We start from the raw sequence: 27,158 nt of genomic DNA, 5'->3' as shown, positions 1-27,158 counted from the left end.
GAATGGGTTCTCCAAAGGAAAGACAGATTTTGTTACGAGAAAGAGGAAGAATTGCTGGGTAACCATCAACAGCAGAGTCCCCCATGGCAGGTGCTGTATTTGTTTACAGAAAATCAAAGTTTCCAATTCATTTAGAATTAGAATTTACTAAATTGACCAATTAGACAGGAAAAAAAAGGAAAATCTTTGGAAACTCTTCCCATGAGACCCAGAGTCCCACTCTACCCATGTCCCTTTTGTCCGGGGCCAGAGGTAGTGGAGAGAAGCTGGGACAAATTTGTGAGGCCCGGTGGTGTGGAAAGGAGCCTGAGGCAAATTCCCTTTAAAGACTTTTGAGCTTTATTGAGGCTTAGAAAAATTCTTTCCATTAGGGACCAAACCTAGTCCTAGAGTTTTTGCCTCTGGCCATGGGGATGGTCAAGAAATGACTGTGACAAATCCCCAAATAAATAGATGAGTCCACTGGAAATTTTTAGAGGAAAAACATTGCCCAGAAGTGGCAGTGAAGGGTGTACACCTCCGCTTCTTCCGTAGATATCGGGCTCATTATGTAAGGAAGAAAAACAAAGAATAAGAAACAGAGACATGGGATTTCTTTTCACACCAAGTGTATGGCTCTGATTTCTCCAGGACAGAGCCAATTCTGTAAAGTGGGGACTCTTCTGGAAAGGAGGCTCAGAGCTTCCCCTCAAGTGACAGGCGCCTGCAGCTCAGGTGGGCACTGCACTGTGTTCGCTACCTTAGGCTAGATAATGCTTCCATTGGATAACCAGCAAATGATTTTTTTTAAGCTATTAAATCTTCATGCAATTTTGAAAGACGTCTTATTACAGACATTTTTTATGTTCAAACATACAAAAGTAGAGGGAATATTATAATGAACACCTATGTACCCACCACTCAGCTTTCACAATTATCAACCCATGGACAAGCTTCTTTTATCTATAGTCTCTCTACCCCATGGGATTATTTACAGCTATCATATAACAGACATCATAATATTTGAAGTAATTTTTTAAAAAAGATTTTAAAAATCATGAAACATACATTAAATATTTTAATGGTGTCACTGACTGACCTCCACAAATTCACAAAGGAGAATTGGATAAACCTGGCCAGAAAATAATTTTTTTCTCTTTCCCACCCCGCCATCCACCTTCCCCCAAAGTGAGTCAACTCAGTCAAGAATAATTACGGAGATATTTGGACATCCCTGATGCCAACAGCATAATCTCAACTATGGGCCCGAGGTCCAAGAATTGAGAATCTTTGCAGGCAAATCCACACGTGCATGTGTTTCTCCCTCCTGTTTTGAAACCTAATGACCTCAACATTGGGTTTGCCATGCACATCTTCCATTTTTCACTTCTCCTGGCATTCGAAAGAAATCTCTGCCTATGTCTGGATTTCCTCACATGCATCCCCCGGGCAATGTTAGTTGTGAAATACCAGAATGGTTACAGCAAAGACATCTCTCTTCAGTAAACAGAGCCCAGAGTTCTGATGGACGGTGCTAATGGCGATAGGATGCTGCATCTCACGAAGATGAAGGAACATGTCTACTTTTTCAGATCTACAGTTTCTCCGGCACTTGCTTTGGACGGTGATTGGACCCATGCATACCTAAAAGATAAAAACAGGTGATCTCCATGCCTAATTGCAATAACTGAAGTAGCACCCCAAGGAAGTAGCTATAAAGTGAACTTGAAAGTACTAATTAAAAAAATGCATCTCATCTGTAACTGGTTTGTTGAAAAGTCTAAATTTATTAGGGATAGAAAGTGTTTTTTTAACTTTTGTTGAATCCCCTCCGCCCCCCCCCTTTTTTTGGTTGTGGCTCTTTTCACAAAATCTTGACCAAATTCTAACTTTCTCATCAGTTTTAGGGTTTAAGACCAAGCCCTGTTCATTTAAAACACTTTAAACTTGAACTTGACTTAAAGCTTGGCTCTTCCCTCCTCCCCAACTCCAGTGGAGGCCGGGGCTGTGGGCCCGGCGTCTTGGAGGGGAGCAGGGATTTGGTTCTGAGGTTCCTCCACACCCTGTCTCCACTAATTCAAGCTCCTGGAGGCTTGGAGCCAGGCAGGAGGTGTGAGGGCTGGCTCTCTGTCACTGTCACGTGTCAGAGCGGGGAGGGGACCCTGCTACTGGGTTCCTACTCGTCTTCTCACCTCTGAGCTCCTTCACATGCAAGCGGAGGGTGACTGGAGCATCCCCGTCTTCTTCCCAGGAACAAGAAACCAGGGTGCCTTCAAGCTCTGTGGGAGAGGCTCCTCCCACCAGCAGGTGAGGCATCTCTATGTATAAATACATCTCCTCTCTTCAAGGCACCCATGCCAAGCACCCCCTCTCTTCTTCTCCATGGTGGTTGGAGGTGTAGATGGAAAAGGAAAGCAAACCCTACCCCTAGCCTCCTAGAGCATCCTCCCATGAATGCGTGTGCTGGGCCTTGCTTGAGTGGCAGGAACAGCGCAGGCCCCTGAGCTCTGCAGCTCAGCACATCTCTAACCAGAGAACAGCTGCCCTCGTACATTTTAGAAGCACCTACCTTGTTAGGGGTGAGCCTCTTAGAACTCCCTTTCACTTGACATTAGGGATGGGAAACTCCCCTCCTGGCCCCCACGGGTAGGGAGTAACTCGGCATCAAGAACACCATATTCTCTGCAAGTCTGTCTACGCCTCCCTCTCTCCAGCCCTCTTCTCCCGCAGTTGGGGGTGTGTGGGAGGCAGAGGGAGAGGCATCGTCCTGCATGGGAGCTGCAAGCCCTGTGGGGAGGCGGCTACTGCCTGTTAGAAGATGCTCACTTTGAGTGTGAGGGTTCTTAGTGCATTTTGACCTCAGCTTTAGGTCAAAGCACAATCTTGGTTCAAAAGGAAAATTCCACGTCCTGAGCAGGCTTTGCAGCTTGTTAAAGCCATCTGTAAACACACACTTAGTGTGCAAGAGGAAGCAGCAGGAGAAGCATGTGACAGGCCTTGTCCTGTTGCCAGTGTGGTTGCTCTTCTATAAAATGGGCGAGAGCAGGTGGTGGTGTCTAGAATGAAGAATCCAGTTTCGAATTGTAAAGATCCTTGGGAAAATTTTGTACAAAAATTAAAAAGGTGACGGGGCTTCAGTATGTATCCACACAGGCCGGTGATTTCATTCACTAGACTACACCACCCCATAAAGACAGGGGACCAGAGCTGGTCTTGATATCGATTATATATCCAGTGCTCACCACGGTGCATGGCACACAGAGCGCAGTCGATGCATTATTTGTTGAATAGTTGAATGCATGGAAGTAACTGGGGGCCACTCGTGACTGTATCCTTAACAACTGGTTGCTACCTAACATTTTCTGAACTCTTAATGTGTGTGCGTCAAATACTGTTCTAGGTTCCCCGGAAGCTATGAAGATGGTCAATTCCTGTCCTCAAAAAGTTTATGATGAAGGGTAGGAAACAGATTGGCATGACTGCCTACTAATAGTGCCTGGGAGAAAGCAAGGACCCGGTCTTTCAAGACAGCAGAGAGTGGGAGGTGGAGAAGCCCCTGGCACAGCTCTGACCCGGATACAGCCCTGATCCGAATTGTTGCAAGTGAGGCTGAACTCATTCCTTCCTGTTCCCCTACTGTGACACGGGGGTCACCCAGCTACCAATGGAAGTGACTCAGAAGCCTCCCAATTCACAATGATGCGTAAGTGGAGAGAACATTCATTGAACTGGAAGAGAGGTGCGTTTGAGATAACAAAGCTCATGGGTTGCTGTCTTGGATTCTCTTGTAATCCTCCCTCTTGCCCTGGAACTAGCCATACTGGAGTTTAGCTCTGAGATTGGTTCTGTCTCTCCCTCCTCATTATATATCACAAATTCCGTCAAAATTGTTTTCTGTTTGGGTCTTAATATAGAGTCAGGTAACTAAGTTTTCCATGTACCTGCTGGTTTATGGATAAACCAGCTCTTGAAAGCGGTAACCTGAGTGGACGGTCCCTAAGAAGGGAAGTTAGTGGTGAGAATTTCAGACTTGAGGCAGACTCATGGCAGGGGGCGGGGACGGGGGTGGGGGGGAGTGGGGACGCTTGGTATTTGGGGTTGTCGGTTGCAGCTTCCCCATTCCCCCAGAGGGTGGTCCTTCACTCCTCTGAGGTCCCCACCATGCATCCAGGATCCACCTTCACCCCTTAGCCCTGAGGCCACCCAGGGCAACTCTCCCCTGAGAATAGTAACCAGATTCTCTGGTCTCACTGGAGACTTTGGGAATCAAGTAAAAGACAAGAGTGAGACTGAACTGCCCGAGGGAGGGATGCCCATGTACCTCTCTGCAAAGTGGGTGTCGGGAAGGAGCATAGCTGCAGTCCTTCAGTCCCGTCTGACCATGGACAGGCCACCAAGTGGAACTCCAAGTCCAGTAATCAGAACAAAGTGAGTGTTGATAACTCAACAGAGCCTTGCTCAGAGAAGGTGCTCTCTTACACTGACCGTGGATTTGATCCTTGGCAGAAGGATGCCCCTCTAGCTGGGAAAGCCAATTCCCTGGGGCCACTTTCTCTTATTTGGAACACTCAAATCAAATCCTGTCAATCCAAAGGCTCTCATCGCACATGGTGTGAATATTTATATATAAAGCGTGTGTCAATCTGGCTGGTGGCATGGACCTCAGCAGCCAACAGCACATAGAATAAGCCTGGAAAGAAAAATGTACTTGGCGGCTGTCCTTGGAAGGCTCTTCGAAGGGATCTCTGTTTGAAATGTTTTCCAGCTGTTATTTCCTTTCTGAACAATCTGAACCTAATTCAATTTGTGGCACCTTTCTCCTCTCCAGATTTTTGTCAGAAAGCAAATTACCCACATATGGCTCTCCACAATCATATAGATGGTTTTGCTGGTTTGGGCTGAGACTTTTACTGAATTGTAAATAAATGATGCTGTTGGTACAGGGGAGGCGTATTCTACGTGACGTGGTCTTTCAATTACATGGCGTGATGGCAGACTAGCAAGACGCTGTGCATTACCTCCAGAATTCTGGGGGTAACAAGGTCGACAGCTGTCTCCGAGCTGACTCAGGGCAGATCCAAGTTAATTACTGTGTTTCTGGGGGAGCTGGGGCAGACAAAGCAGTGGGCGCCAAGAACACCCATGGGTTACAGTTAAAAAACCAAACAAAACCAATGAAACTTGACTTTGGAAACAGTTCCATCCTTATATATCATAGAAACTATTTATAAAACAAAACACGACTCCATAGATACACTAACAACACTTGACTTTGGAAACAGTGCCATCCTTATATATCATAAAAACTATTTATAAAACAAAACATGACTCCATAGATACAACTTTCCTTCTGGCTTAATCATTTCCCCACCCAGCTTCCACTCCCAGTGCGGTTGGCAGTGAGGTTAGAGACAGAAGGGGATAAAAAGCCACAGAAAAGAGACTGAAGAAGTTAGAATTCAAAACATAAGTTGTCACCTTGCCAGAAACGGACGAGAATCTGGAGTCCCTGACTTGCCTGGGAATGCTGGTGAAGACACCACACCGCGTGGGAACAGGAGGCGAATCCAGCTCAGCAGAGTCGACCGGCTGCGTGGACTTCATTTCTGTCCTCCCATCTCTGGGAACCAGCCTCCCAGATAACAGCAACCTGCACAAAGCTTGTGTTTGCCACCCTCCTGTTTCCCCACCAGGGTCTCCGTTTCCCCTCCAGACATTTTCTTTCCCCTTCAGCTGGCTTTCAACTTGATTACTCATAAAACGTTAATGGCGACGTAAGTTTTATTTGACGGTATCTTAGGATGTGCCATCTCCCAGGGAAGCCATGTTTTCTTTAACACAGTAGCAGGCACAAGGGATTACGTTATTGAGATATAATAGCCATATGTGCATTCCTGACTTTTTGTCAGAGTCCTAAATTAATCGGATTCTCTCCTGCTCCCATCTAAAGCACAGAGCAGATACTCCTGTGTTGCAGATGGGTCTTTGCCACTCACAGTGTGGTTCACGGAGCTGCAGGGGTGACATCACCTGGGAACTTGTGAGAATGCAAATCTCAGACCCCACCTTCGCCATAACCACTGGATCAGAATCTTCACTTTTGTAAAGTCCCCCCGCTGGTCCATATGCACAACAAACTCTGAGAAGCAAGTGGTCTAAGCAAGTGGTTTTCAAACTGTGGGCTGCCACTCGTTAGTAAGTCATGAAATCAATTCAGTGCTTGCGACTAGGATTTTAAAAAAAATGCAATCATGGAACATATGAGCGCATCATACGTAGTAGGGGTAAATCTTGTGAAATTTGTTTCAATTATTTTAAATGTTGGGTCAGTGTGTAAAATGTGTATTTTTCCAGTGGGTCAATGTCAAAACATTTGAAAGCTGATCCTTTTTTTAAAATTTATTTTTGGCTGTGTTGGGTCTTCGTTGCTGCCCGCAGGCTTTCTCTAGTTGCAGTGAACGGGGTCTGCTCTTCGTTGTGGTGTGCGGGCTTCTCATTGCAGTGGCTTCTCTTGTTGCAGAGCACGGGCTCTAGGCGCACGGGCTTCAGTAGTTGTGGCTCGCGGGCTCTAGAGCGCAGGTTCAGTAGTTGTGGCGCACGGGCTTAGTTGCTCCGTGGCATGTGGGATCTTCCTGGACCAGGGCTCAAACACGTGTCCCCTGCATTGGCAGGCGGATTCTTAACCACTGCGCCACCAGGGAAGTCCCATGAAAGCTGCTGATCTTATGATCTGGTTGGTTACTCCTCAAGGCAGTCTAAGCTTTACCCTTTCCTTAAGTTCACCCATCAGACATATACCTGCAGCATGAAATTAACCCCTCTGACAGCTGAATGAAAACATGCTTTCTTAGGCTCCCTCACGTTCACCATGAAGCTTTATAAAGAAATGGTTTTGTATGTAGGTCAGTGATAAAGACTCATTTGATATATTCCTTCTAGAAAAAAAAATCTTTCCTGAAAACAGCATGTTTCCTTCTATTAGATAATGTGTTATTTAATCTATTGTATTTCTTTTTGAGTCTTGACTCCCAGTTATCTTTGGGCCATATCCAACACTACATAATAGTCACTATAATTGTTTTGTAATTCTTTCTTCATTACCTTGAGAATATATGTTAATAGTCTGTGTACACTTGCCAGTCACCTCATATCAGAAGGTCAGAAAGGTTAATTCTTTATAGATCAGGAAATTGCATGGTGGAAGCAAATGGTGATCCTGGTCTCCTGCACCATGGAAGCCCATTCTGTGAAGTCGCGCTCGATTCCAACGTCGGGGGAGAATGTGGGCTGGGTGGCTGAGTTATATGTATCCTACAGGATTAATCAGATGGTGAATTAATGTGTTTTGAAATACGGCTCTGTTACAACTGCTTTAGCTGTGTGACCCTGGGCAAGCTATTTTACCCCTCTCTATATTAAGGCTAATAAAAGTACCTACCTAATAGGGTTTGGGGAAGGCTAAATGTGCAATTCTATCAAATACGCTATAAAATGTTGCTGTACGCTGGGCACAGTGGCAGATGCTGGGAATACAGCAGAGAGAAACAGAAAGTTCCTGCCCGCTGAGGTTCTAGTCTAGCAAGGAAGCAGACACCAGACAAGCAGCAAGTTCTCACAGAGGGAGACAGTCAAAGAACAAGGAACTTGCTTCAATAGTCTCCCAATGGGTTCCCCTGCTTCCACCCTCGCCCCTTCAAAGACCCTCCACGGGCCCAGAAGGGAATGCAAAGTCCTAAGGCTCTACTTGGGCTCTGGCTGCCTCTCCAAGGCGTTTCCTACCACTCCTCCCCCCTGCCCCCCGACCTTGCTTATTCATTTCCAGCCACATTGACCCCTTGCTACTTTTTGAGCACCCCAAGCAGGTCCTCCTCAGGGTCTTGTGTGGATCGTTCTCCCCCAGGATCTCCACATGGCTCACCTCTCCCTTCATTCAGGTCTCTGCTCACAACCCCTTTGTCGGTGAGGTCTTTCCAGAAGATCCCACCTAAAATAGACACCCTCCAGCACTCTATTCCTCTACCCTTAATTTCCCCCCATAGTTCTTTTTAATACTGATACATATTATAATGGCTTATATTATAATGGCTTATAATGGCTTATGTGTCAACTTGGCTAGGCCCAGTATTTGGTGTCAGTATCCAGATATGTGAGCAAACGTGATTCTAGATGTTTCTATGAAGGCATTTTTTAAGATGAGATTAGCATTTAAATCAGTAGACTTTGCATAAAGCAGATTGCCCTCTGTAATGTGGGTGGGCCTCATCCAATCAAAGGCCTTAATAGAAAAACACTGACCCTGAAGAGGGAATTCTGTCAGGAGTCTGCCTTTGGAGTCAAACAGCAACATCAGCTCTTCCCTGGGGCTCCAGGATGCTAGCCTACCCTGCAGTTTTAAGGCTTGACAGCCTCTACAATCACATGAGCCAATTCCTTAAGTCTTTCTGTTTGTGTACATACATACACACACATCTATATCCATCCATCCAACCACCCACATATATATATATCCTATTGGTTCTGTTTCTCTGGAGAACCCTAAAACATAGATCTGTTTGTCTTCCTGGACCAAGAGACAAACTCCATGACAGCAGAGACTTTGTACTATCACTGCTCTATCCTTGGCCCTCAATAAACTTGTCTTGAATGAAGGGAGCCAGTAAGAATTTCACATTGGAAAAAATGCTATTAAAGGAAATAAGTCAGGTGACAAGAGTCAATGGCTGGGGAGAACATTTTCTTCTTGTACTGGGTTGAATGGTGTCCTCCCAAAATTCATGTCTACCTAGTACCTCTCAATGTGATCTTTGTGGAAATAGGGTCTTTGCAGATATAATTAAATTGAGATGAGGTCATAATGGATTAGGGTAGGTCCTCATGCAGTAAGTAGTGTCTTTATAAGAAGAGAAAACAGAGACACAGAACACACGGAAAGGAGGATGCCATGGGAAGGCACAGGGACACAGAGACACGGAGGGAGAATGGCGTGTGACGTCAGAGGCATGTAGCATCCAGGATTGCCAGCAACTACCAGAAACTCTCGGAGAGAGGCATGGGATGGCTTTCCCTCAGGGCCTCCAGTAGGTTGCCCACCCTTCTGACACCCACTGGACTTCCAGCTTCCAGAACTGCAAGAAAACATATTTCTGTTGTTTAAGTCCCCAGTTGTGGTACTTTGCTCCAGCAGCCCCAGGAAATGGACACACCCCTCTTCCTCACATCTCTATCAGTTCCCCAGAACCCTGCAACTCACCTGCAGCTGTCCCCAGAGCCCCTCACTGTTTTGTGTGGAGCACCCAGCAGCTGAGCGCAGGTTTCCACTTGGCCACCGGGTAACCTTGCATCTAGATGTGAGCAGGTGGTGAGAGTCTGCACAGGAGCTGGGGGTGGTCCAAAAGCAGCCAGTTTTTTCAAAACTTCAGTGTCCTGGTTGGGAGGAAACAAGCCTCAAACTGTGCTGGGAATCAAGACGGGAGCACATGAGGTTACCAGCCAACTGCACAAATGGGACATCCAGAGGCAATCACCCAGCTTTTGGTTCAGTAAGCTCCTTTTTCAATTAAGAAATATCATATATGAAGGGGTCTTGTAGATTTCCATCGGCTGCTGTTTCATCCAGAGGATGAAAGCTTTTCTCTGCCAGGGCTAGAGCTCTCGTGGGGCTCTGGCGTGAATGCTCTTGGGTGCTGTGTGTGTGTGATTTTGGGAAGAAGGGCACGGGACTGAAGGGCGGTTCCTACTGGCACAAGCTGGTACTGGCTCCTGCGATACTTTTCATTCATAGCACTGATCACAGTTTGTAATTGCATATTTACGGAATTCATTTATTTTGCCTGGAAGGATCCGTGTCTGTTTTGCCAAAAATCCCCAGGAGGATGGGGATTATGACTTTTTGCTTCCCTGTGTCTGCTGCGCAAAGCGCGGTGTGCAGCTGACAGCAAGCATTCGATAACTATTTGCTACAGGGAAGTGAGATGTGTAAACACAGATTAACAGATTGGGATGCTAAAGTCACCCTGCCGAAGAGTGCTGTACATCTCTTAGAAGTAACCTCCCGTTTCATTACATAACTGCATCTCCCGTGTGGCCCAATTGATGAAAATTCCCCTCCTCTTAACCTTCGCATAAGGGAACCTTAGCTACCAACTCATGGGGCTTTCTTTCTCTCCCCCAACTCTACTGTAACCTCTTTTTTTAGGTAGTCAACTTTTTTCCTTCCAAAGGAAAACTTATGTGGAATCCCAATCCAAATCCAACTGAAGGCTGAGTTGTTCACGGGGCAGTGGGAGTTGTGGCAGGTGTGGAACCCTCACAAGCCTCCCGCTAAGGCATCTCCAACGATCCCCAGAAAGTTTCTCGTTTGAAAACCCCACCACGGGGGTCCCAGAGGATCCCCCCCCCCCAATCTGGGGATGTGGGCCTCTGAGACTCAGCTTCAGTGGAAGCTGGGCCCTCAGACCATGACTCAGACTCAAATGTTGGGACCACACTCCCCCAGGAGGTGGCCCACTCGGAAGGCAGATTCCGGCTCCTCAGGGAAACATGTCTCTCCATCACCTCGTGTCCATCTGATAAACAGACTGCTCCTTCAGGACTGAGCATCAGGATAAAGCACAGTACAACCACATAAGAAAAATAACTTTGTTATTAGGCATATATAATCTCATCAAAAGTATTTCATAGCATCACATCCATAACTGAATACTAGCTCAACTGTTATATGGACCTGTTATAAATAACGAACATAGCTACTGAAGTATATGACTAGCCACTGGAAATAAAAACAGAGTCACGACACACATGGAATTCCCCAGGGTGCTTGCTTTGGGGATCTCATAAAGAACGCTGAGGCCCCTGGGGGATGTGTAAAAGGGTCTTTTTCCTATGATATCCCTAAAGCAGTAATATTTGTTGCAGGAGCACGTGAAGTCCAAGGTTTTATGTGTTAACAATTACGGCCATGTTTGTGTTTTTTCCTCAAATGGAAAATTATTTTTTGATTTGTTGTGAAACATACATGCTGATGGTGCCAGGACAAATTTCATCTATTTCCTGAACTCATCATTAATAACTTTATGCTTTTTTTTTTTTTTTTTTTTTTTTTTGCGGTACGCGGGCCTCTCACTGTTGTGGCCTCTCCCGTCGTGGAGCACAGGCTCCGGACGCGCAGACTCGGCGGCCATGGCTCACGGGCTCAGCCGCTCCACGGCATGTGGGATCTTCCCGGACCGGGGCACGAACCCGTGTCCCCTGCATCGGCAGGCGGACTCTCAACCACTGTGCCACCAGGGAAGCCCCTATTAATAACTTCAGATGGCTCTGTTCTTCTAGTTGTTTGGCCTGGATTCCTGCAAATGAATTTCCTTTTCAGGAAAGGTTATCTGAAAGATGTTAAGGTGATACTGCTGCTCTGTGACAGGCTGGAGTGGGGAGAGGGCGAGGGACACTCGAAGTATGAGGAGGGATTTGCTATCACCCCAAGGAGATGCCTGGTGTCTAGTCACGAAGAAGATCCTCCCCCTGCACTCCTGGCAGCAGGCCTCACGAGGCCGACAGTAGTATGAACCCTAGAAAGGGAGCATGGCCAGAACCAGGGGGCCCTTCACCTGGCATCTGGTGGAGTAACAAAGCCCCGACCCCTGGATGCCAATGTGCATTTGTTATTTACCTGTTTGGCTAGGAACACACTTGCCTGAGTTTATACGGTAGAAATGACTTTAGTTGACCAATTCATTCTGTGGCAGGTGTTAGAATTAATACAGAAGGAGAGACAAGACAGCATTCCCTTTGTATCCCCATAGGCTTTGGCATCATAAAGCTTATAATTTCTCCCTGTGGAATTGGAAAGGGAGGAGGATTTTCTTAAACTAAAATGTATCCCCTCCTTGCACTATTTTGAACTGGAGAGTTTTATGCCCATCGCTTTCCGAAACAGAAGCAATCTATGAAGTCCTATTCTAAGTTCTAGTTATCAGGGTGCAAAAAACTGAAGTCAGCATTTCTGGGAAAGAATTGAGGCGTGTACAAAGACCTTTCTTCCCCATGACACATGAAGTGGATTACCAAAAGTAGCAAATTTTATGCCCCCTACCCCCAAAAGCCTTTTCCATTAGGTTCTAAGCGGAAGTCCTGTTTAGACAGTGAAGCTTTGGTTTTCCACCCATAGCTAAAAGACACATTAGGAATAACAATGCCTTATTATGTCTTATCTTTGAAAAATATAATTTGGGAATACAGAGTACATATTTAGTCCTATGGTAGCAGTCCAAGTTTTGAAAATCTGAGGATAAATAATTATTGTATAAGTTGACCTGATCCAGCAGACTGAGATGATAAAATACAGGTTACTGTGTGTTTTGTTAGAAAATCTTATCCAGAATCGTCTCACAAATCCCAGATATTACCACCTTCCATTCATTCTGTTCATATATTACTCTAGCCTCTGGCTAAACACGCAATTTCGTTGCATTTTATGAGTACCCAACAACAGAGAAGAAAATTCTATTTCTACATACAGTTCATGGTTAAAAAGGTAATTAAATTCTTCATTAAAAAAAAATCAAAGATGAACCTCATCATTTCTCATAGAGCCTGTGCATGATTTTTTTTTTTTTTTTTTTTTTTTTTAGCATTCATCCATCCACACACTTTAAGTACCGCGTCCCACAAGCAGGCAAACGTTAAATATATATACCAGGTGACTTTGCGTGAGTAAGAAACCAGCGGAGTCAAGTGTTGGTGAAAAACTCAGCCACCGGCTGGCTGACTGGAGCCCTGTGTCTCTAACAGGATGGGGAGGAGAGAAGGAAGGCTGGTGTCACTTGAGATTTGCAAACACAAGCCCTTCCTATTGTTCTGAAGAAAGATTGAAAAGTGGCAATATAAACAGCCACGGTGGTTGTCTTTAAACAAGCTCTCCCAGGAGAGTGAAATGATGTAGGCTAAAAGGAGATGGAAAAAGAAAACTAAACACAAACCGCCCAGAAAGTCATGGGGACACTGCAGGGTGGGAAATGGGAACATGAGCAAAGAAAAGTTGTAACAGTGGTCCTTTGTGAAGCTTAATATAAGTGCAAAGGTCTCCTGAACAGGTCGATGAAACGTCATTCTGGGTGTCAAACGACAAAGCCACAAAGTGAACCTGAAGGAGCCTGTAAGCTGCCCATTAAAACCAAGAGGTTCCCCAACAATATTACAAAGTGGCAGATGTTCCTGCCCCTCCCCTGAGCACTCGTGCTCCTGTGGTTCCAGAGAAAAAAGCCTTTTCCGGAATGTGTGTCCTTCTGGGACCCAGAAGTGTAAGAGCAAGCACTGACTCCAGGGGAGGTTTGGGAATATACTTTGCCAGCTGCTTCCTGTGTTTGCCGAGGAAGGGAAATCAAGAAGACCTGCAACTAGGACTAAATTATGGAAAATTAAGGAAAAGCCGGGAGGAAGTTTTTAGCAAATGAGGAAAACTGTTGTTTTGCCCCTCCCTCATCCAAGAGACCTTTCAATCATGTGTTAGTCTCAACACGCTGGCAAGCTTGGCTGGCCCCTGACAAGGGCTTCTAATTCCTACAGACAGCAAATTTACCTGCCTCTGTGACGCAGCAGGTCCCCTGCCCAAGGTTCTTCTGCCCCATGGCCAACAACCCGAGCAGGCAGCCTCTTCCAGCCTGAGCACCACTGAACACCGACGACTCAACCTGGATCACAGCCTAATGGCACCTGGCGGGCACCCGGTCACAGCCAGGGAATTCAGCACCTCTCCCTGAGGGTCAGTTACCTTTGTTTAACAAATAATCTAAGCAAGCTCACTCATTCGATCAGATAGCTTTAAATCGTCCTGGCAAACCAGGAGCCCGCTGTGCTAACGTGAACCAGGGCACTGCATTCACTTACTTTTTGTCTTGAAGATGGAATTTATTCCTACAGCTACAGTAATTTTCTTCTTCAAACAGGATTGTTATAGACAAGCGTGGTATGAACCCTTAACTGTCACATCTTGAGTGTTAGTATGTGGCAGCTTATAGGACAGTCAATATGGGACTGTAACTTTTCTCCGTATTTTCTAATCTCCACTCCTTCTCTCCTTTCCTTAATCAAAATTAGGAAACAAGGTTGGATAAGAGGACAGAATATTTTAAATCTGTTAGATTGACAAGGAAAAAGGATTATCCACCAAGATAAGTATACATTGTCATCTCCCCCTTTTCACTGAAAATTTTGATTTGACTTAATTAATTTGATTTAATTCATTTAATTTAACTTTGACACTGAGGTGTAGTAGTCTATTTTGGACACGTATCTATTATTTTTAATAAGTAAACTCACATTTTCTTAGAACTCACCTTGCCATTCCCCCCTTTTTGATAGTCTGCCAAATTTTAAGACACTGTGAGAGTACCTGATTCCGAAATCAGAAGTCCCTGGAAAATAAGGAAGTCAAAGAAAAGTTCCACTGCAGATTCTCCAGGGGAAGCAAGTAAATCCATCATTTCCTCCCTCTTGTCTTTAGTATGTCTAGCCTGAAAATAGTGTTTGGGATAAGGGAAGTACGGAGAAGAAAGGAAAAGAGTTTAAAAAAAAGAAAAAAAGAACGTTATCTTTTCTAGGTCTCCAGTGGTGGCCTGTTCTGTTCTCTGGATGATTCCACTGCAGGCGAACACGCTCTTCCTTTGGCGTGAAGATGTCGGCGTGTGCTAAGGATAGAAGTCTCTGTGGGTTCCCAAGTCTCTTGTCTCAGTTCTTTTGGGGTTGTCATCTCCAGAGCCGAAGTCCATGGTCTCTGGAGAGCTGGAAAATTCCTGAGGTAACGGGAACTCCTCTGCTGAAGAGTCAGTCCGGTGCCCGAACACCTTTTCCTGCAGCTCGGTGATGTCGTTGCGGATGTCCGCCAGCATGAGCAACAGGAAGTCGAAAGAACCAGGGGGTCCCTGCGCAGGAGAGAGGTGTCAAAGCTAGACCACCACACACCCAACCCCTGGCCGACTGATGGCTTCCGTGGGCTCCGGCGTCTGCTGTCCTGCTGCTGGCTGGCAACTACTTAAGTCAACTCTGTGTCGCAAAGGGACGAAACATAAGGACTACAACAGCCTGGGGGATTCTGCCTTCTATTCCTTCAGCTCCCGGATGAGCTATGGTGACACGCTGACCTCTCGTAGCTCCAGGCTCTATCAAATCGGGTAAAATGACAGAATATGAGAATAAGCCTCCTAGGGTACTTTCCAAAGAACCCTGGAAGACACTTAACGAAGGCAGAGAGCAGTGGTCAAGAGGCTGGGGTTCTGTTGCGTTTGAACCTCAGCTCTGCCACTTACTAGCCGTGTTGCCCTGGGCAAGTTACTTAATTGATTTGGGTTTCTGTTTCCCATCCATAAAATGGGATAATAATAGTCCTAACTCTGTAGGGTTTCATAAGTGAGGGTTTAATGAGTTAATGCATGTACAGGGCATGTAGCATAACACATTTTTAAATGTTATCTTTTTAAAAATGGAATTACTAAAATGTCTATAAGGATGGTTGACTATAACTGCAATTTTTAAAAAAAATAAATTTATTTATTTATTTTTATCTTTGGCTGTGTTGGGTCTTTGTTGCCGCGTGTGGGCTTTTCTGTAGTTGTGGCGGGCGGGGGCTACACTTCGTTGCGGTGCGCGGGCTTCTCATTGCGGTGGCTTCTCTTGTTGCGGAGCATGGGCTCTAGGCGCGTGGGCTTCAGTAGTTGTGGCACGTGGGCTCAGTAGTTGTGGCTCACGGGCTCTAGAGTGCAGGCTCAGTAGTTGTGGCACCCGGGCTTAGTTGCTCCGCGGCATGTGGGATCTTCCTGGACCAGGGCTCGAACCCGTGTCCCCTGCACTGGCAGGCGGATTCTTAACCACTGCGCCACCAGGGAAGCCCTATAACTGTAATTTAAACGAAGTTCAGTATATGGTAAAGGCGTCCATTCCTCATTGACCAGGAAAGGTCCAAACGAAGGCTTCCTAATTCTCTACTGACTGAACACCTTTTGTCATTATAAACTATTTACTAAGCCTTGATTTCTATGAAGTGCTGTGTGGAACATGGGAAAATAATGTGTGAACATGAGTGTTCTGGGCTTCAATCTTTTTTTTTTTTTTTTTTTTTGGCGGTACGCGGGCCTCTCACTGTTGTGGCCTCTCCCGTTGCGGAGCACAAGCTCCGGACGCGCAGGCTCAGCGGCCATGGCTCACGGGCCCAGCCCCTCCACGGCATGTGGGATCTTCCCGGACCGGGGCACGGACCCGTGTCCCCTGCATCGGCAGGCGGACTCTCAACCACTGCGCCACCAGGGAAGCCCTGGACTTCAACCTTTATCAGCCTCTGCAACCCCTGCTTTGAAGCCACCACCTTAGCAAGCAGCAGGACAGCAGCTTACGTAACTCTGCAAAGCACTCAGTGCTGTACGGAGAGCATTCTGCCATCAGTGGATGATCACCTGAGGTGTGGCAGTTCAGATGCCACCTGCATTGCACAGATTAGGGGATGGACACCCACAGATGGATGCTAAGTGACATGGCCGTGATCAGAGAGCTAACAGGTGGAAGAGTGGAGATGGCATCTCACACCTCCTACCTCTAAGGTCAAGGATCTTTGTCTTTCTTCAGAAGTGACACTGACTTCTTCACAAGCAATGGGGTTGCTTGAATCATCTGTGCTTTTGGATACGATTAATTTTCACTTTTAATCTCCCAGACACTATACATCCAATCCAGCTAATTTTGTCTCAATGGTCCTGAGTAGCTGAGCACGTCTGAGCTTTCTGGAGGGGATGGTCATCCAACCTGCTAGGGTTCTAGTGGTGGCTAAATTCTTAAACGTTCAGAGTTATGACTTAACCCCATAGATTTCTTTTCTAGCTCCTTCAGATGTTGTCAGACATACCTGGAAACAGACTCACGACATACTGGGGTTCTGAATCTTAAGAGAAGACATTCCAAGTAGAGATTAGCTATGATAATAGAAACAACAATAGGAAATGAATTTTCAAAAGTAAAACCCAACCAGCTGCTAAAGGCTTCTGTGATTCTTCTTCTAACCACGGAGTTCTCTGTGGGCAAGTTGAGCGACAGCTGGAAGGGGCTGGCTGTTGCTCATAAGACCAACTTACAGGCTCATCAGAGCTGCAGCCCTGAGCACACTGCACTGGGGAAGCAGGACAGGTGGTGCTACTTACTGGAGACCCTCTGGGGCCAGGTGCTCCTCTTTCCCCCTAAGAACGGAAGGGTCAGGGTTAGCTTTCTGGACAACACGGATGCCACCACCCCAGTCTCTATTTAGATACCCCACCACTACCAACTGCCTGAACAAAACAGAAAATATTTCCTACGGGAAACAAACGTTAAGCTTGAAGCTGCACACTTGGGATCGCTGGTTTGAACCGAGCTGCTTTGAGTCAAGTGCCTCTCATTTTGATTTCCCCCTAGGCCATATATTTTCCAACCAGATCTGACAGGAGGAAAGCTGCTATTTCCAGGCAGTGTGTGGAATAACTTAGAAGCCTCTAAAGTAACTCACACTGACTTCTGTATGAGGCAAGTAGCAGGCAGAATGGGACTTCTCCCGTTCTTGACTTAAACACCACAAAGAAATGGGAACACACACAAAACAGCCCCACAAGTAACACTGGCTAACGAGAAAAACCCACGCTACCATGACAGCAAGGAGGCTTGTTTAACATTTATAGGGTAATTTTTCTTAGAAGCGGTTTTGGTGGTTGTTTTTGTTATTACGGTTGTTCCGTATTTTAAGAAAATGGCTTCTTAGATTCTCCTCCCAGCTTTGGGGACAAAACATGTATCTGTGTCTCAACTTCGCCACATGCAAAATGGGGACAACAAACTGTGCTTGAGTTTTACATGATGCCTGCCCAGTAGGTGGAAAGTGAGAAACCTAAGGCTTGTAAGGACCCCTCAGAAGACTTACCTTAGAACCATCTCTTCCTGGGGCACCTGGTGGGCCCTACAAGACAAAGGGACCTAGTTTAACAGAAGGAACACGCCTTCCCCAGCTACAGATGGGAGCTCTGATGAAATACTGACCACGGGGCCCCTCCGGCCTTGCTTAATGTGGGACAGATCAGGAGACGGTCCCATGGGTCCCATTGAGCCCCGCGGGCCGGGCTGCCCGGGGGGGGCCTGGAATACCCGGGAAGCCTGGGCTCCCCTTTGGTCCTGGTGAGCCTGCAATCAAAGAACACCTCATTAGTCCACGGCCCGCGAGGAGGGCAAGGGCTCTGGCTGACTGACAAGAGAGTCCAGGAGCCCCATTCAGCCATTTCTCTTCCCTCTCTGACCTTTGCTTTCTGACCTCTCCACTGAGATGTCCCACAGGCAGTCTGAACTTAACACGGCCAGAAATTGACCTCCCTATTCTTTTAAAAAATGTTTATTGAAATACAGTTGGTGTACAATGTTGTGTTAGTTTCAGGTGTACAGCAAAGTGACTCAGACTTCCCCATTCTTTTCACGGACCTCCAGTCCCCCAGCCACTCAAGCCAGAAACCTGAGAGTCTTCCTACAGATTTCCCTGTTTCCACAAGCTCCTTATCCAATCAGTGACCAGTTCTGTGCATTTCACTTCTTTAACGGCTCACAACGATCTGCTCCTCTGCACCCCCCATCACCGCAGGGCGGTGGTTAACGCAGCTGGGGAGTGTGAGTGTCCAGGTTTCAGCAGCAGGGGGACCTGCCTCTAAATCTTGGACAAGCTGCTTGACCTCTCTGAGCCTTAGTTCCTCATCCTGTAAAGCAGGGCTAATAAAAATCTACCTTACAGAGCAGTTCTGAGCATTAAATGAGACTTTAGATACACATACACACCACTTGGTGTAGCACCTCACACACTGAGGCACTAAAATAAAAACCTATGTTAGCCCTTCCTTTTTTTTAAAACATTTTCTAGAATCAATGATTTTTTAAAAATAAATTTATTTATTTATTTTTGCTGTGTTGGGTCTTTGTTTCTGTGCGAGGGCTTTCTCCAGCTGTGGCAAGTGGGGGCCACTCTTCATCGCAGTGTGCGGGCCTCTCACTATCGCGGCCTCTCTTGCTGCGGAGCACAGGCTCCAGACGCGCAGGCTCAGCGGCCATGGCTCACAGGCCCAGCTGCTCCGCGGCACGTGGGATCTTCCCAGACCAGGGCTTGAACCCGTGTCCCCTGCATCGGCAGGCGGACTCTCAACCACTGCGCCACTAGGGAAGCCCTCCTTTTTTTAAAAAAAAATTATTTATTTTTTATTTTTGGCCGCGTCGGTCTTTGTTGCTGCACGCCAGCTTCCCCAAGTTGCGGTGAGCATGGGCTACTCTTCATTGTAGCTCTTCCTTTCATTTGCTTCAACTCTCGCCTCAGAGCGAGTCCCTCTGTTTCCCATCAGTCTTGTTCACCCCTCACCTGTTCTTCACACCTCTATATGAAGATTATTTCTGAGCAAGTCTTACTGTGTAACTTTCCTACTTTCAACCGTTTGGGGCAAAAGCCTCAAGCCACTGACGTGGGGCAGCAAATCTCCTGCAGGACCCAGGGGGATGGCTATTACTATTAGAGGAGGGGCAGCAAACTCTCCGGCTCAAGATCTGCCACGGATACAAGCCAGAGTTGGGCTGTCACAGGTGGGGAGAAGACCTTACCCTAATGCCTGGATGCCCAGCTCATGCTTAGTGCTGCAGCTGGACCAGGAGAACTGAAAAATCCTTGAGCTCCACAGCTCCACCTCGGAGTAGTAAGTCACAGCAGTCTCCCACTGGAGAACAGCAAGAACGTGGAGAGAGGAGCTCAGAGTGGCACAGCTCTGCAGGGGCTGCTGAAAGCTGAGAACCACTGAGAAACACCCACCGGCACCCTAGGCCCCCACTAAACATAGAGTAACAGTATCCTGCCATCGGAGGAACTTGAAAACTTGAAGACTGTGGAACACTAGAGGTAGAGACAGTGAGAACACACCCAAGCCTGGCTCAGTTATTCATTAGACTGACCCAATTCTTCTTGCCAGCAGCCTGGATACCCAACTCCAGGAGTAATTACTTTGTCCCCCAGTCTCTACTGGTCCTCTCCGAATGGTATCTGGCATTCAGTCCAAAATTTTGAGGCACGTTATAAAAAACCAAAAACCAAACAAAACCCAACCCCCTCCCCGATTAAACAGCCCCCATTCAAGAGACAGAGCAATCAACAGAATCAGACTTAGAGGCGACCCAGATGTTAAGGTTATCATACAGGGACTTTAAAATCACAACGTATGCTAAAGGTGCTAGAGGAATAGACAGCTTGCCTGAACAGATGAGGGAATTTCAGGTCTCTTTTTGCTTTTGTCATCTGTGCTTTTGGCGTCACATCCAAGAAATCACTGCCAAACCTAATGTCATGAAAGTTTTTGCCTATGTTTTCTCCTAGGAGTTTTACAGTTTCAGGTCTTACATTTAGGTCTTTAATCCATTTTGTATATGGTGTAAAGCAAGAGTCTAACTTCATTCTTTCGCATGGGGAAGGATATTGTGTTTTAACCCATTTTAGCCTGTCAACTTTATGAGGGCATGGGTTATATCTTAATCGTCAGCACACGCCCAGAGAGGCCCAGGTACAGAGAAGGCTGCTTAGTAAATGTGTCATATCAAACGACTGCAGTGAAGAGGCTGGGCTGGCTGCTGTGCTATAATTATTCCTCAGCGATGCATTCCTTAGTGCTATAATGATTCCTCTCTTTCAAACGCACATGGTAATTACTTCTTGATCGTACGCGGCTCCTACAATCGGCAGGGAGCAGTGAGAGGATGGAATGGCTTTCAGGCACCAGAAAACAAAACAAAAGACTTCAAACTTATCATGTTTGGGGACGTCTTTTCTAGCTCACAGAATAATTGAGCCAACATAAAAGGCAGTCAATGTTCCATCCAAGTATGTCTCTCACCCCCTACTCTCAATGCTGGTTCCAGGTACATCCTGAAAGAGTTCATCTGGGAAGGGGACCAGATCCCTCTTATAACTCTGAATATAAATATAATATTTTTATTATATATTATATTATATAAAATATTATACTATAATATTTTATATAATATATAAATATAATATATATATTTATATATAATATAGTATATAGTATATATATAATAAATATATTATATATAATATATTATATATATTATATCATATAAAATATAAATATTATGCCTCTGATAGCACAAGGACAGGCCAGAGGTAATATCTCACCTTCATTTACACAGTCAATGAACTTCAGAGATCGTTATGTCAAGTGCCTTTGAAGTGTGGGGCTTTGATGTACAAACGTCAGCACCTTATAAAGGAACAGTGGGGGTCACAGAACAGTAGCCACTCCCTCAACACCAAAGCCAAAGGATTCCAGCCTAGTAGAGCTTCCCGTATTGGTGGCCCAGGCTGTGATTTATCACAGACTCCAGGACTGGAATTTTAGTTAAGGGTAAGAGAAATCTTATTATCTCTCTAGTTGCCCTAACACATCTCAACTGAGGGCATCACAAACTATGATGCTAGAAGTAAGGAGAGAGAGGGAATAAGGATTGGAGGAGAAAGCAAGGGCATAGCCCATTGCCAAAGCTAGTCCTCAGTCACTCCCTGCTCCAGCAAGGACCCTGGACAGCTCAAACCATGCTAGAAACCAGACGGCAGAACTGGAAAGGAAAGCTAACAAGTCATTCATTAAGTGAGAGAGTGGCAGGGACTTATATACACTACCAAATGTAAAATAGATCGCTAGTGGGAAGCAGCCACATAGCACAGGGAGATCAGCTGGGTGCTTTGTGACCACCTAGAGGGGTGGGATAGGGAGGGTGGGAGGGAGGGAGACGCAAGAGGGAGGGGATATGGGGATATATGTATATGTATAGCTGATGCACTTTGTTATAAAGAAGAAACTAACACACCATTTTAAAGCAATTATACTCCAATAAAGATGTTAAAAAAAAAAAAAAAGAAGAAGAAAGAAGCCAGTGGCTCCCCTGTTCCTACTTTGTCCTTGTTGAAGTGACAGGTAGGCTGCCCTGGGGGATGAACTTCCTCCAGGGAAGCAGAGCGAGAACATTCTCTTAGAGAAGGATGGAGAACACTGCAAACGGTCAGTTTGTAAGGAGAGACCTAAGTCTACTTAGAAGCAGCAAGAGGCTGCCCGTGTGTGGCATCTCCTGGAGAAAACTCAACCATGGCCCAGAGGCCAAAAGAGAGAACGAGAGGAGAAACCAAAGTCCTGGACCAGTTCTTGGTCTCTGTACAGACTGAGACCCAGGCCACCTGGGTTTTGATGGAAACCAGGAGATGAAGATATAAGTGGAGAAGAAAACATATAGTTTGGGAAGCATTCTGAGCCTTTGTTTTTGCTGACCTTCCAGCCTAAAATCTGCCCGTGTCCTCTGTGCTTGGACCAATCCTACCTCTCGTGTTCTTCCAGGTCCAGCTCAAACCCCAAGTCCCCTGACCACTGCAGGCTACAGTGATCTCTCTCTTCCTTAAGCTTCCACAGCAGGAAGTACCTGCATACTTTACTTGGGGGCAGGCAGGCACTGTTTTATTCTGTTTGCTTTCACTTTATGTGTCTTGTCATCCTCGTTAGAATGTCAGGAGGTCATTCACAACACCTAGCACAGTGCTAGGCGATGAACATGAGGGATAAGACATCCATATCTTAGAGTCATTTGTTAACACTAATATAAAAAGTATTGATGTATCTATGGAGGGACTCCTAATAAAACAGAAAACACCCTGTTGTTATTTTTTAAAGTTCTCATTGTGTATTGCCTGACGGAATGATAGGAAATTTGGGATTTTCTTCAGAGTAACAAGGGTGAATCTCCAAAACAGTACGCGGAGGAAGCCAGACAGAAGGAATAGATTCCTTTCTATGAAGCTGTAGAACGGACAGAACTGCAGCAATAGAAAGCAGGTCAGTGACTGCCTAGAGCTGAGGATGTAGATTGCCAAGGGCACAAGGGAACTTTCTGGGATGATGGAAATGTTCTACACCTTGACGTAGACCAGATATAGGGTGGTGGTTAGGAAGTGCTTGATATAGGGTGTATGCATCTGTCAAAACTCGTCCAACTGTATCTTAAGTGTGTACAGTTTATAGTATAGAATTGTACCTCAATGAGATTGACTTTTAAAGGAAAACAGAGAGATAAATATCAATGTAAGTGTGTTCACAAATAACAGGGGAAGGAGGAGACAGGATTGGGGAAGAGTGGCAATGAGGCTGGCCATAAGGTGTTAGCACCGGGCGATGAGCCCACAGGAGCTCATTACGCCATCCTACGTTCATATACGTTAGTGTTAAAAATAGTTTTCATTTTGTTTCTCTGTAACTTAAGATTATCTTTATGAATCTTGTCCAAACCCAGGACAATGACTTTTTTCTCCCTGATTACTATTGGTTAGAAGGGTTTCTCAGGCTTGACCCAATTCCCCGAGGCCCTCTTGGCACACAGGCATGCGACTCCCTGGACCCCGGCTTCTGCTCCCATCCATGGGAGCTAAAAAACTCTGTCGCATCCCCCAACTAAACGTGAGCTCTCGGCAGGCCCTGGCTGGTGAGCCTATCACCCTTTTATGCTATTTGCTTTCACTCTATGCTTTTATGCCCTTCTTTATACTCACCGGGGGGGCCCTGGCCCCCAGGCAGGCCAGGAGGTCCTGGAATGTAGGCATTTGAGGCCAGCACCTTGTCACCAGTGATGTACTTGCCCAGGCCCGCAGCGCTGTTGGGTAGCAGGGCAATCTGCAAAGAGAAGAGGAACCTGGGTCAGGAAGCACCGACGGCTCCACTGCCAGGGAATGCCCTGCGCTTCTGTGGTCTGCAGAAGCCACAGAGCCTTTTCTTGTGCACAAGCCTTTATCCGAGCCAGTCAGAGTGCAGACGGACGGTAGAGATCCTCCTTATAAACCCGGAGGCCTTCTAGTCAAAACAACTTGTACAAGATCACTCCCCTGGTTGCTTAGTGGGTGAACCTGGACCAGTTCCAGCCTGCCTAGATACCATTAGACTCGTTATCATCATAATTAATACAATCCACCTGTTTCAGACTTTTATTAAGAACTCATGTCTCAAATATTTGAGAAACTACTACGTGCCAGGCCCTGTGCTTCATTCTAAGGCGACAACAGTGAACAAGACATGGTCCCAGCTCTTACAGATCTCCGCCTTGAGAGCCAGGATGGAAAATATGACTTACAGGTCACGTGTACGCTCAGGTGTTTGGGAAACAGTGGCTGTGATGGCTTTAAAATATGTCCACAAATTTTTGGACACTGCTCCCTTTAAAAGGTGGAGGCTAATTTTCTGCCCTCTGAGTGTGGGTTGTGCTTAGGGACTTGCTTCTAATGAATAGAAAATGACGAAAGTGACGGTGTGTAATTTCTGAGATAAAGTCATAAAAGGCACCGTGGCTCCCTGCCTCTCTCTCGCTCTCTGATTTCAGGAGCTCATTCTAGGGGAAGCCAGAGGGACCACACACGTGAATGACCTTTGCATTCCTTGAGGTCAGGAATCAGTGAGGCCCTTGGTAAGAACTGCACGCTCTTAATGTCCATTTCCTCACTGATAACGCCCACCATTAAGACGTGAGGATTACACAGGTAGTGTGTATCAGGTGCCCAGCACAGGACCTGAAATGTACTAAGTGCTTGATAAATGGTAGTTCTAGTCTCTTCCTTCCAGGAAGCTAATTCAGGGGTATAAAATCCAGTGGAGACTGTGTTTTTGAGGCTCAGAGCTACCCCCAGAGGATTCACTCGGGATCCTGGAGTCCCACAGAAACCAAGTATCACTGCGATTTTCTGAAGCAAGTTGCATTTGTCACCCACATCCTCCTGGACGAGGCCCTGCTCGGGGACCCTCTGGCCAGAGGGCAATGCAAGTTACGAGAAGGTCCGTGGATATCTCATCCTTGCCCGTGGAGCGCTCCGAGGCTCTACACCCATCTTCGGATCTGAGCTGCGGAGAGAGTTTCCTACCACCTGTTTGTGATCAGAGGTGGCCAACTGCCACTGTGACAGAGTTGTGCTCTGTGGGTTCAGCATGAGCACAGAGTGCTAAATTAGAAATTGTGCAAGTTCTCCCTCTGAGGCTTATGTCAACTCCAAATTACTACAGCTTTTGGTGATAAGAAATATAGACTTGAATGTTGATTTGAAAAACCGTGGAGTTGGGGACTTCCCTGGTGGTGCAGTGTTTAAGAATCCGCCTGCCAATCAATGCAGGGGACACGGGTTTGATCCCTGGTCCGGGAAGATCCCACATGCCGCAGAGTAACTAAGCCTGTGTGTCACAACTACTGAGCCCACGCGCCACAACTACTGAGCCCGCATGCTGCAACTGCTGAAGCCCATGCGCCTAGAGCCTGTGCTCCGCAACAAGAGAAGCCACGGCAATGAGAAGCTTGTGCGCCGCAACGAAGAGTAGAACCCCGCTCGCTGCAACTAGAGAAAGTCCACGTGCAGCAACGAAGACCCAATGCAGCCAAAAATAAATAAATAAATAAAAATGAAGTGAAAAATTAAAAAAAGAAAGAAAAACCCTAGAGTTTACTTTCCTACTTCACGGGCAAGTCAGCATTTCTCACCTCTTCTTTTCTTCCCCACGGATTTCCTCCTGCCCCAGGGAGACTAGACAGTCCCAGTTGAGTTCAACCACGCCACACGAATAACCCCTGGGGTCTCAGGGCACCTGGGTTGATAGTAACAAAGCAGGGAGGTGGAGTAAAAGATGATCGTGAGATCTTGAACCCCCCCAAGCCTAGGCCCGAGGAATTTATGGGGAAACTACAAAATCTACCTACTGAACTGCAGCTAAGAGACCAGTGTGTGAATGGCACTGGGAGGCTTGGGAAAGTTCTGCTGTCCAGATGACCTTCTCTGGCTTCATAAAGTCCTCGGCCTCCTGCACTGGTGTCTGTTTCTGAGCATGGAGGTTTGGGAATGATTAGCATGACTATTTCCAAACATGACTCTGGAGGACGCCCCTGCCCCAAGATCTCCTTCTCCTGCTGGGGGGCTGCTGGGTTTGGGGCCATCTTGAGCCAGATGTAGAAGCGATGATTTTTCTTAGTTACAGAGACAGATGTTCTTGCTAACAGAAGAAATCCAGTATGAACGAAAAGCGAACATCACAATAATACGTGGTCTGTATGTTGGCAAACGACTTGTACCTGCTACATCCGACGGAGAACAAATTCTTCCAGCTCTCTGCAAGGTGACTGTCCAAGTCCTGTAGCCCATTAGCCCCTTAATGAAGTGCTTGCAATGTTTCTAAAAGATGAAACCGTGGGAAACCACGAGAAGGTTCTGGTGGTATCCCTGCAGCCTGGCATACAGAAGGGGCGGGGCCACGAGGCCTGAGGTGTTGCCCTGCTCCTCCTGTCCACCCCCCTCGCTCGCCTGCAGAGCACACGTCAGGCTCTCCTGGATCAAGGCCTTTTCCCTGCTTCAGCTGCCCTAGGTGGCCTATTTGAGCCTAGGATCCTCCTCTGGCTGGAAATTCCTCCACAGTTTTTTTTTTTTTTTTCCTTTTCTTGGAGTTCTTACTGAAATCCATTCAGTTCACGGTGCAAGGATACTCAGAGGGCAGGAAGCTCAAAGAAGCACCGACACTCTCTTCCGAAGGGTCCCTCAGTGCTTTTGGAGCCCCTTAGCTAGTATGAAAATCCTTGGGTAAGGACAGCCTTGCAGGTCCATGAGCTAGAAGATTCCTGACCATCCAGTGCGTTCCAGATAAGCAGTCTTCTTCTGCGCTTTGAGAAGACCCAGTGTTCCCCAAAAGATGCAAGGAAACACACTCAATTCCCCTATGATCATCGTTTAGAATTCAGTAGGGAAAACGATAAGAATTACAACCTTGCGCAATCTGAAAGCCAGCTTTGCACAATTTCAGGTCAGGGTTCATGGTTCAATGTCACTGCCAGGACCCAGCTACAACCCAGGGGTTTATTTACAATGGTGCTGGCGTCACTGTGTCACAGCGAGAGGCCACTCCAATCTGTGACTGCATGCCTGGGTCCTGGGGTGGAACGGGGGTGAATCCCTGAGTGAGGAGAATTCAGAAGCGAACCTACTCTAACTAGAGGACAGAGGGTCAACACTGGCCCTTGAAGCCTGGTTCAATTTTATTATCTGCTTCCAAGAGAAAAACTAAATTGTGAATTTTATCTGTGGGTTT

General features: G+C 46.5%; 1 protein-coding gene and 1 long non-coding RNA gene across 2 annotated transcripts in view; both read right to left on the bottom strand.

Moving 5' to 3' along the window:
* Nucleotides 1-292: 292 nt before the first annotated feature.
* Nucleotides 293-11,067, bottom strand: LOC114900839. The gene is made up of 3 exons (XR_003794956.1): nt 9,230-11,067; nt 5,458-7,290; nt 293-1,623 (listed from the first exon to the last, which is right to left on the bottom strand). It is a non-coding gene; the product is annotated as an uncharacterized LOC114900839 (long non-coding RNA).
* Nucleotides 11,068-12,577: 1,510 nt separating this feature from the next.
* CCBE1 (collagen and calcium binding EGF domains 1) overlaps nt 12,578-27,158 on the bottom strand; it is a 238,135-nt gene continuing 223,554 nt past the window's right edge. The window contains 6 exon segments of the mRNA XM_029232323.1: nt 12,578-14,894; nt 17,157-17,192; nt 17,906-17,941; nt 18,022-18,114; nt 18,116-18,162; nt 23,603-23,723. Of these exon segments, the coding sequence (XP_029088156.1) occupies nt 14,661-14,894; nt 17,157-17,192; nt 17,906-17,941; nt 18,022-18,114; nt 18,116-18,162; nt 23,603-23,723 (567 nt within the window). The 3' untranslated portion in view covers nt 12,578-14,660.

The sequence above is a fragment of the Monodon monoceros genome, unplaced genomic scaffold (assembly GCF_005190385.1).
Source record: "Monodon monoceros isolate NGI ecotype Baffin Bay Population unplaced genomic scaffold, NGI_Narwhal_1 Super_Scaffold_1, whole genome shotgun sequence".
Taxonomy (NCBI): domain Eukaryota; kingdom Metazoa; phylum Chordata; class Mammalia; order Artiodactyla; family Monodontidae; genus Monodon; species Monodon monoceros.
The sequence above is the reverse complement of the archived record's forward strand: the minus strand, read 5'-3'. Positions and strand labels throughout refer to the sequence as shown.